Genomic DNA, 11147 nt, shown 5'->3' with positions numbered 1-11147 from the left:
ACAGATGGGACAACATTTGTTCAGTTGTGTATATACAGTCTTTGCTTTGTTTTTGGCATATTATTCTAGCTACACTCTATTTGTAAGGTGTCATTTAATATATGTAATATCACTAATATTACATCAATTAAATGCCAACCTATGTTTGTCATGTACTGTATATGCATCTTAAAAATTAAGTCACTAAGAATTAAAAACAAGTTAAATGAATATTTCAATCTGAATGCGAAATTTTATTGCTTGCATTTGAAATATTTAGATATGTACAATAAAAAATGATTAATGTCACCATTTCAGCTCTTTTCATAAATATAAATAATAAACAAACATTAAAGAGCAGATGGAGTGTCTATCACAGTACAACAAAAGACACACAGCTACAGTTACAAGGCTAACAGTTACATGGACAAAATGAAAAGAAAAGTTCCTTTTATGGTACAGAAAAAAGCTTGGCAACACCCAAAATCATAATTCCCATAATTTGATCTTTGTTCCTTAAGTGTTGTCAACTCACAATTTGCATTGGGTGTATAATGATAACAGCACTAGTTCATATGGTTATGTTTGGCCACAATGCCAGTATTGCGATCTGCACTGGACTGTGCTGTTGTAGGAAATCTTTAAACCCCTTATGAATCATACTTTCTCACCATGTAAATTCTCTATAAAAAAACAATCAAAAAACAAAAACAAAAAAAAACATAATTGCTGATTTGGTCCCTTCAAACCCAAAGCATTCAATGCAATTAATATAGTCAATGCAGATAACACCTTTGAATATTGTGACTTAACCATAAATGCTACTTATTTTAGTTCAGAATATCGTTATGTTGTCTTTCTGATGTTGCAATAATTTTGCCACGTTTTGGCTGCCTTGGGAGAAATCTGTGTTGCAGGATGTTTTTTGGAGTCTGACACACCATGAAAGCTTGAATTGAAAGCCTTATAGATGGTCCTGGGAAGTAAAGCTCCGCTTGCTTCATTTCTTTTGGGTGCAATTAAAGCAAAACGATAGGCTTTGTTCCTCCTTGTGTGTTCATGTACTGGTTAGAAAGGGCATCCACAGCCGAGTATGAAGAGTAGAGGCCTGTCACCTGCAGGTCTGGGTAAGGCAGTCCTCCTGCATTGGACACAGGCGTGACATTGCCAGTATCCAGGTCACAGTCAGACAGTCGAAGTGGGGAGTTACTGAGTGTACCCAATGCTTCCAGGTTAAAGCTGTCATCCTTCATCTCCTCCCACAGATTTCCTGTAATCAAAAGAGGAGAACTGTGTTAAATATCAGCCTAAAACAAACATTCCGTGGCTTTCATAATTTTTATATTAGTTGATTATTGATATAGTTAATGCTGACCTTGCCAGGCGAAGTCCATAATACTTGGGTCCAGTGCGTCCACCTCTGAATTCACGTCAGTGTGAACTGTGTAGAAGTCGCTGTGCTGCTTGGCAGGATGCTGAGGGAGGGAGCTGTTTGTCAGGTCAGGGACAGTGTGGAGAGGGGGTGTCTGAGCGGGAGCAGGGGAGGCTGGAGCCAAGCGAGACTGATTCTGGAGCTGCAGTTGAAAGTGCTGATGCATAGGGAGGCACTGTAGGGAAAGAGTGACCACTGGTTGGGGCTGCATCTGAGCCGGTATTGAGAGAGTCGGTCCTGGTGGACAGCTGGGCAAGCGTGTCATGCCAGTATCAATAGACTTTTGTCTGCAGCTCTCTGGTCTGTCTGTAATGAGTTTGTCTAATTCATCTGGGGAAATAAAAGTACCAAAACAGGACAATATTAATAGTTATACTTTATTTAACTAGATTTCTACATTTACTTTTCTGCTCTAGTTTCTGTACTGCTTCAGCTTACTCTTTGCATAGAGGTACCATGAGCATTGTTGGTTCTTGTATCTATCCACATATTATATATCGCTAAGGTCCTCCAGAATGGATGATTCGGACTAAGGTAAGAATGAAATGGTCTCTTCTTCACTTCTTTTCACATGTTTTTATCATTTGACATTTTTCCCCTTAAACACTGAAAAGATTGTTTATACAGACTGTAACTGTCCAAAGCATGTGAATATGAGGCACGCGATTGGATGTCTGTTGCTAAGTGTATAGCTGTAACATTCTAACACTGCTCTATTTCACACTGTACAAGGTTGGAACCGCAATGCGGGGTTAACACAGCAAAAGTGGTGCTAACCCTGTGTGAAATGTTCCTTTATCCGGGGTTAAAAGCAGGATTTAGAATGACAATAACCTGTTTAGCGCAGTGTGAAAAGCCCTATGTGATGGGCACATTAGTCAATTTTAGAACGCATAGCGTTTTCATTTACCATGTGTCTTCCTAGTAACAAGGTACATGTTTCTGCACGAGTTTGCTTTGTTCTGAGAGACTTGAGCCAGCCTTAAATGTAAGAAATTTTACTGCTGTGATGCTAGACTGTTGTGGTTTGTTGTCAGAACAAAGATGTCAATCAAAGATAATCGTCAAAGCACTGATAATAGCCAAAGATTGAAGACCTGGATTAGCCATGCTTCGACGGATGGCAGGGAGATCTTTGCGTTTCCATTTTTGCATCTCTTCCTCCATTTTGTCAATCTTTGCAGGATTGAGTGCCCAAAGACAGCCCTTTCTGGAGGAACCACTCATCTTGTTCTCCACCTTCTCAAAGCACTTGTTCAAGGACAGGTTGTGGCGTACAGAATTCTTCCATCCATCAGGTGCTGTCTGAGAAGCACAGTAATCAACAATATACTATAAGTAACATTTATTTGATTCCATGGTGTGTCGGCTAAGTCCATCTGTTCACCAGCATTATTTTACATAAAATTCCTCACCTTGAAATAAGGGAAGTGCTCTTTCATAAAGCTGTAGATCTCACTAACAGGAAGGCTGCCTGTTTTGCTGTTCTTCAAAGCCATGGCAATCAGACAGCTGAGAATAGATGATATCAAACATAGTCAACTTGAGATAAAGAAAATCTTGTTCCCTTTCCAGAGAATTATAATGTTATTTAGAGGCTGCCACAGTAATCTTTATTTCACCTGTAGGAGTAGATGGGTTTAGGGAAAGTCTTGGGCTGCAAGTCCTGGTTATGAGCAGTAATACGGTGTTGAGGAAACAGACTCTGGCTGTTGTAGTTGCCATAATGTCCACTGGGAGAACACTAAAAAATATAGCACAGAAGTGGTATTTTCAAAATATTATATTATATTCCTGTTCTGGACAGTCTTTACAAATCATTCCAACTACTGAACCAACCTGTTGGTTTGCCTGAGTGAAAGTGAGCACTTGCTGTGGGGCGGTCTGGTACACTGATGCGGCACATGAAAACCCAGGGGAAAACTGAGGCATCTACAGAAACAACAGAATAAATCTATAAACACAAGATTATTTTAGCTCTATTACAAATGGTCATTCAATTCTGAATTGGTTGTATATGTAATATGAATTTGTTCAAAATCTGAATCATCACTCTGAATCATCACTCACGCTACTGATGGCCAGAGGGCTGTGCTGCATTTCACTCTGTAGATGAATCACAGATCCTGCTCCTCCTGCGACCGTCATGCTATTCAGCTGAACTGAAAGTTTTAAAAAAGTTTTTTTTTTTTAGAAACCAAAAGTTCGATTTGGTTTTTAAATAGGGATTTAGTCCACTACTGTTAAGGCACAGCTTTCTAATAAGTATATTTAAAGAACTTGGTCAAAGAAAAGTCTAAAGGTTTGGTATGTTGGCTCATGAATTCAGATTTTTTTTGTATATATATATTTTTATTTATTTATTTATTTTTTAACTCAATCTATTCTAATTATACACAGTCTATAAATCTCCTGACCTGTCTGCCGCTCCAGCAGGCTGTTCTGGGCAGAACTGGTGAAATCAGGCCGTCCAGATCTTATCTGCTGCAGTCGGGGAACATCCACTGAGGTAAGCCAGGACAGGGACTGAAGATCACCAGGCAGCTCATCCTTTAGCTGTGAAGGGTCAGTAGTCAGGAGTCTGCAAAAACACAGTATAGCTCTCAGTAAAGCACAAATATGTATTTTTTGTGAAAAAAAAGAAAGAATAACTTTAGCCATGATAGTCAGGAGTCTGCAAAAACATTCAACCAAATTTTGAGGCTTCAATTTTTTGTGAAAAAAAAAGAAAGAATAACTTTAGCCATGAGGGTGAATAATTGCTTATATTACATTTGTATAATTTTTGGCCTACACAAAGTGATAGTATTTGTTTAGATGTTTTGTTTGGGAATAGAAATAAAAATACTCTTACCCTGTGATCTAATCCAGTGCAGGCAGTTATTTACTCAACCATTTGTTCATTTGGACTAAGCATCAAGAAAGCAGAGAAACCCTCTTGAATTCTCTCCACACTCGCTATTCAGTCCAATAATTGGGGTCGCTATGACAACCCTCACTTTTCAGTTATTTTGGGTGTCTGGACACTTCAGTGCCCCCCTCTCCATTAAACCAACCTCTAACAGTGGTCAGGTGACTACCGCCTTCTTTGCTGTCATTGGCTGAATCATATGTAAACAACGCATGAGATCATTTGAAACATGGGTATGTGGCACACGTTGCCTGCAACAGTTGGTCCAGCCCCATTGAAAAATGATCACCTATTGTGTCCCAAACGACAAATCTGCACAGCGGCACGTGGCTCTATTGTACCCCCCCCCAATACACCCCCCATCCCCCCAGACCCTTCGTTGATTGTCTTTACCGTTTTTTTTAACCAACCCCTTGTATTAATCTACTGGAATGACAGGCCTCACACAACGGAGAAAAATAGGATGCCATCTGTTTCCCTGTCCCTTTCCACCCAACCCCTGTCCCCTTCTGCCCCCTCCCCTGCCTAGGGAGAATTAGACAGTACCTAAGGGTGGTAGGTGGGAGGGAGTCATTGAAGGAGTTGGAGGTCAAGCAGCACTGCACACACAGTCTGCCACCTGAATAAATTACAGCATTGAAGGAAGAACTTGAGGACATGGCCTTGAGCACCCTGATTTCTCTGCTTTGGAGCTTCTGAATAATTATCCTTTAAACACACACACACACACACACACACACAAACACACACACACACACACACACACACACACAAACACACACACACACACTTGCTAGCATGAAACCTTAGATACCAAACATGTCAACACTACACTGTCATGTGCTTTGAAATGTCTTCTTACGCCTGTCCACATACAAAGACATGAAAAGACACCTTGCAAAGGGACTAGGACAGTTTAACACCTGGCTTTATGAGACCTGCTTCTTAATGATGAGTTTTTTATATTTAGTGATAACATTTAATAGAATTAAAAGTGATTTTTCTGGCCTTCAGTTTTATAGCTGAATTTCTTTCAAATATCAATTTCCTCATTAATATTGCTCTCTATTAATGTTTTAAGGCAATATTAACTTATATTTCAAAAGTGTAATTTAACATTGAAACAGCATTTGTTTTCACAAATAAACTGTAAAATGTTATCCTAAAGGACTTAAGAACTTTGGATAAAAGTGTTTGCCACAAGCTTATGTTTATATGGGTAACACTTTGTAATAATTTTCATTAATAAATCATAAACAAATATGCTTTAATAATGCTTAATGGATCATTAGTTAATATATATTCAAAGAGTTAGAAACTTGAGATAATGTGCTTGTTAATGTTAACTTATAAACATATTAAACATTAGATAATGTTTGCAAAAATCATTATTTCATGTAAGTAAAAATGCTTACAAATGTCATTAAACTTTCAATTCTATATGATCAAACACTTATTGAAAATCTACAAATGATTTTACCAGATGTTATAAAATGATTTAAAGCACAACACATTAGCTGCTATTGAGGTGTGAGACAGGTAAGATTAGGGACAGGTTAGGGACAGGTTTGGTGGTATGGGTAGGTATAAGGGTTGGTTAAAGGGTCAACAGTATACAGGGGTCAATTTGATTATAAGGGAACACAGTTCAATCTGTTTATATTATATTGTTTTGATAAATGAACAAGTATAGTCTTTTTTAAAAAAATTTTTTTTTTTATAATTTTTTTTTTTTGTTTAAGTTTTTATTCTGTTTATATATTTTCTGAAGAGTAGTATACTAATGTGAATGTTGAGGTAATAAAAAAAATTTTTGCACCAAAATTACAATCTTTTATGTCTTTAGGCAGCATTTAGCTAAACTTAACCAGCCACCCTTTACACAAACCTTGTTACATTAGCTAAAAGTCCAGTGCCCATAAAGATCCTAAATGATTAGTTACCGTTTATAAACATTTACAAATAATGAATAGTCTCAACTTTAGATTGGCTACTGCAAAAACATGAACAAATGATTATTAAATGATTAGTAAAGATGTGTGAATAGAGTAAATTCAGGTCTTTCGGTACACTTTCTGCCAAGCCAGTGTGTGCTTTTCTTATTGGTATTAATGATTAATAAACATTTGCAAATGATGAATAGTTTACACTTTAGATTGGGTACTTGAAAAACATGAAGAAATAATTAATAGATTATTTGTTAAGATGAATAAATAGAGGTATACACAACATACAGTTGTGACCAACAAATGAAGATCATATGAACTGAAAGTTTACTAACATTTGTAAGCATTTCAATTTACATTAAATAATCATATGTTAATCATTAGATACTGTTTAGTAAGTTCATTAGTAAACATTAACAAGAACATTATTTCATATTTCTAGCTATGTGAATATATATTAACTAATGATCTGTTAAGCATTATATAATGTTTGTTAATAATTTATAAATTAAAGTCGTTATAAAGTGTTACCTTTATATGTAATTAATTGCCACAACAACCGTTAAACTCCTTCATGTTGTGTGTTACATATTATATATATATTAATATACACAATTAATTGCTATTATATATTTACTTAAATATTGTAGAAAATATTTTATTTTATAATGTATGAATATTATATTTAAGTGTGTAAAATCACACTTAAATATAATATCCTTCACACAAAGCCTGAGAACTTGGATCTTAAACTGATTTTGACATGACTATAACCGACAATTTAATGTTGCCAAGAAGAGCATCCATTTGTCTTTGCAGACAATGGCTGCACTGTAATGTCAGAAGCACATAAATATTTAATTTTAGAACGTTGTCTTACACAGCAGGTTTGAGATTGATGCACAGATATAATACAGGAAAAGAATAATAATAGTATTCGTTATAGTATACTGACTTTAAAACTATGCTTCAGTAATTGGGAGGAGAGGGGGCTTTATTTCGGAAAGAATTCATAACATGCCACATAAACTCAAATTTAGGATCGTCAAGAAACATCCTTGTACTTATTAGCATTTCTGAAATTGTTTTTGAAGGTGTTGAATGAATAGTAATTGTAATCTAAGTGTAAACCCAGCTGTGTATTGTACAGTTATGGTCATTAGGGTGCAGTTATACAAGTGGAAGAAAAAATTATTTTATTTGCTCATTGATGCAAACCATTACGTGTCCCACAGAAAGGGGGAGGCGGGCGCACACAGTCACGGTTTATCACAGTGCAAGTTGCCCTCGTTTACATTCTAATTGGGAGCCACTTCTCCTTGTGACCCATGGGGGCCCCCGCCAAGGTCCTCAATCCCTCCGTGTACCGACAGCGGGCGTGTAAACAGAGCTGATGCTTTCTGACAGATCCATTCAGAGCAAAGATGATGTATTCTCTCGCTCCTTTCTTTTTTCACAAACCCCAATTCCCTGCCTCTCAAAACACACCTTTATTTTACAGAATAGGGAAGGAGGAGATTGTATTAAGATTAGCAGTGCTCTTCTTCTTCCCGAAATTATCTTTTTATTCTCTAATCTGCTCAAGGTTCAAAAGCATTGGGTTCAGCCATCAAAGGAAATCACCCCCTACCTGTAGTCTTGTGCGGAGATGTGGTGACTTTGTACAGGGTTTTCATGAATTCCTGACATCCTGGTTGTAATTCCACTTTCAATCATCTTCTGGCAGATAAAATGCAAGTAAATGAACAATGCAAAGCAGAGGATAAAAGGAATGTTAGAAATGTGCAGTTGGTCCTGAGAAAGTGCAAATACACATAATAAAAATAAGTGACTTCCCAAAAAAAATAAAAAATAAAAATAAATTAAAATAAACATCTGACACGAACGCACCACATGGCCACGCGAGAACACATTAATTTGCAAATATTAATAAATTAGGAAATCACCAACAAAACCTTGAGACATAACTAAGTGAGCTAGAAAATAAAAAATATAAAAATGTAATTACATTGTAATTACATTTTTACAGTGTCGATGTGATATTTGCTTTGTTGACAAAACTGAGATCATCATCAGACGTCATCAGTCACCGTTAGCTGTCAGGCTGCTCGCGCGTCTCAATATTTAATATAGCTACGTCATACTGAATTTAACAGAAAACGTTAAGTATTTCTTAAAAAAAGACGAGAAACTTTTTTCAGTTGTCTTCAAAGCACCAGCTAATAAATAAAGTCATATATTTATGTCACACATCATTGTTCATGCCGTATTAGGGTATATGTCAGCCCGAAACAGGAGCGCATTTAAAAATAACAATAATACAAATATGAAACCTTACCTGTTAATGCTGAAGTTGTTCTGAGGTATAGAAATTCTTGGATAACGAGACTGAGGAAAGCTCTACTGTTGATCGGGGCACTTGTTGTCCCGCAAGGAAAAAAGAAAACCGTTTTTAAATTTCCCTCGTCCGTGAGGTTCGCTCTTGACGGTCATGCGCACTATGTGCACACGCAGCGCGAGCCGTGTAGAGGGGAGGGGGTCTCGCGCTCTGACTGACAGCTGTTGCCTTTCCACAATCACGTGAATTATCTGTCAGTGCATATCACCTACTGGTTTCCAATGTTTTTTTAATTAGTAATTAATACTTCTCTTCTGCAATTATGCGTTTTTCCTCCGTGTTTTCTTTGTGCAGTAGCCCACAGGTGCGCTTTTACAGGTCCGGTACAGCTTCTTTCCCCAAAAAAAATAGAAATGAAAAAACTGAGAGATCAGACTAAATCCTCTGGTTCTGCTGGAAGCAACGTTTTACACACTGTGGATTCCTATAAACTCGGGAAAAACCGAAAATAAACTTCTATAAACCCGGAGACGTGTGACAAGTTGAGCAGTGATTTCATGTTCCCCTGTAGCCATAGGCAACACAAAATAACACAAATAACAGATCCTAATGTTGTTCACTTATTTCTAAGTATGCAGGTCTAAAGAAAGACGCATCCTCTCCGCGCGGGTCTGTGAAATATTCTGTCCCAATAAGAGCTGTAGTTCAGTGTACTGCTCTTGATTTAACCGCCTTTGAAGCCGCGTCGTCTGGTTACACTGCGGCGGGAAAAACGCGCTGAGTGGCGCGCGCTGCTCTTGACAGATATCTCACAGATGTGACAGGCTCGGCTCGGGGTTTGAAATGTAAGAGCACGCAGTGACTTAAAGACTCTCCTTTGAAATAAATATGAAAGACTGCAAATAAAGATATTGACATTACACAAAGTGTATTTGTTTTACAAACTGTTAACAGTCATTTATTTGGACACTTGAACTACGTGGACATATCTAACGTTAATTATGCAACTACAGGTAACATATTTAATTATTTTATTTGGACAGTTTAATTTTTTGGTAGTGTATAGCGGAGAAAGGACACCAGAATAAGTGCACAGCAACTACCAGAAAAGGGCACTTCCACAGTTCTTCATAATTTGATGATTTTCTGTTTGTCTTTAAACGAAACTTTTTGAATATTGAAACATAGGTTTCAAATCCTGTGGGAAGTGATCCGGCCAGTGACGTTAATTGACTTGAACCACATGGGACACCACAGATGGTAGCTCGCGAAGTCACAATGGTCACAATCAATGCGCGCTTGCAACGGACAAAAAGACGCTCCTACAGAAGAGCGCTGGGTCCTAAAGCCCGCGAGCGCTTCTCTCAGGCTCAGCCGCTGGACTGCATGCACTATTTGCAAAGTTTGTAACGTTATGGGAAACATATTGTAAACATAGACTACTGTAGAAAAACCTGTCAGTTGGATTAAGTTACTTTGTCATACAAAATAATTTTACATTAAACAGGATGTTCCCAGACGTAGACTATCACACTTTAATTATTTATTTATTTTTCTTATTGTTTTTCGTTATGTATTAGTGTGTTTTTTTGTTGTTGTTGTTGTTACTAGTCAAGTTGTTTAGTTAATGTTTATAGCATAATGTTTTAGTGTGTATTATTTTACACTTTTGTCTATTTGTTCATTGGACATGGTTTAAAGAAAGGACAATTTTGAGAGTCATTATGTGGCCTTCTATTTTATGTGTGTTTATTTTAAGCAAAGCAGATTTAGTGACTGAAATAGATTATATTATCATTATTGCTTAAACAATATTTTTCTACTTTTTAACTAGGCTGATATGTACATGCAACTTGACTTATGATTTTATATTATATTATATTATAATATATATATTATTTATATTAACTTTCTCAGCTCTTTAGGTTTAGAAGATTTCCTGTTTACATTGTTAATCAAAACTGTCATCTTGCATTTACCTGAAGCTTATTACCAGTTTTAGGATTGTCTTGTGACCCCTATACCCCTATACAATAGCCAAACAGTCACAACACTTTTTCACACTTCAGATCGAGTTCATTTTTATATTGTTTTAACCAAATCACTTGTATAGTGAGGTCATTCTGTTCTCTGTTGGTTCTTTCTGTTTCCAACTAATGAGAGACCCTGAGTGACCTTCTGGACCACTGTCTCTCAGACTAAACCCAGGACAACTCTGGACCGCAGCACAGGAAGCTTTGTCTCAAGATCTGTCTTTGATGGGTCAGAGGGTTCATTAGGAAATCTTAAAGAAGGTTTAGTGATCACATGGTCAACAGTGTCCATTGATAAATGACTAGCAACGATGTTGGTTCTCCTGAGACAAATATGGCTTTGTAAGAAGAAAGATTTATCATCTGAAAAATGTTAGCAAAAGGTTTTGCACCCAAAAATATGGCAGCGGCTTATCTCCAGTCTCAGCTGTTCCAGCATCCATTTTTCTTTTTTGGAAGGATTGTATACAAAATCTAAATCTAAAATAAAAACGGCATTTGTATTTTT

General features: G+C 36.9%; 1 protein-coding gene across 3 annotated transcripts; it reads right to left on the bottom strand.

Annotated features, from left to right (window-relative positions):
- Positions 1-230: 230 nt before the first annotated feature.
- LOC109082985 (forkhead box protein N4) lies at positions 231-9423 on the bottom strand. 3 transcript variants are annotated; one of them, XM_042751098.1, is made up of 10 exons: positions 8607-9423; positions 7899-7984; positions 3829-3992; positions 3482-3573; positions 3251-3343; positions 3034-3155; positions 2827-2923; positions 2509-2716; positions 1355-1741; positions 231-1249 (listed from the first exon to the last, which is right to left on the bottom strand). In XM_042751098.1, the coding sequence occupies exons 2-10, from the start codon at positions 7982-7984 to the stop codon at positions 999-1001; spliced, it is 1500 nt and encodes a 499-aa protein (XP_042607032.1). In that variant the 5' UTR covers positions 8607-9423; the 3' UTR covers positions 231-998. The 3 variants fall into 3 exon arrangements, with proteins under 3 accessions (XP_042607032.1, XP_042607024.1, XP_042607041.1); XM_042751090.1 differs by having other exon boundaries at positions 232-1249; positions 7899-7987; positions 8607-9422; XM_042751107.1 differs by lacking the exons at positions 7899-7984; positions 8607-9423 and adding an exon at positions 4266-4620 and having other exon boundaries at positions 232-1249.
- Between the last annotated feature and the right edge of the window lie 1724 nt (positions 9424-11147).

The sequence above is a fragment of the Cyprinus carpio genome, chromosome A5 (assembly GCF_018340385.1).
Source record: "Cyprinus carpio isolate SPL01 chromosome A5, ASM1834038v1, whole genome shotgun sequence".
NCBI lineage: Eukaryota > Metazoa > Chordata > Actinopteri > Cypriniformes > Cyprinidae > Cyprinus > Cyprinus carpio.
This window is presented reverse-complemented; position numbering and strand designations above follow the sequence as displayed.

Bases quoted from the DNA above. Each gene is read 5' to 3' on its own strand.
- LOC109082985 (XM_042751098.1), bottom strand. From the start codon at position 7,984: ATGATTGAAAGTGGAATTACAACCAGGATGTCAGGAATTCATGAAAAC. The intron at 3,574-3,828 runs GTCAGGAGATTT...TAAAACTTTCAG, and splicing joins CCTGCTGGAGCGGCAGACAG to TTCAGCTGAATAGCATGACG. The intron at 3,156-3,250 runs GTTGGTTCAGTA...TATATTTTTTAG, and splicing joins TCACTCAGGCAAACCAACAG to TGTTCTCCCAGTGGACATTA.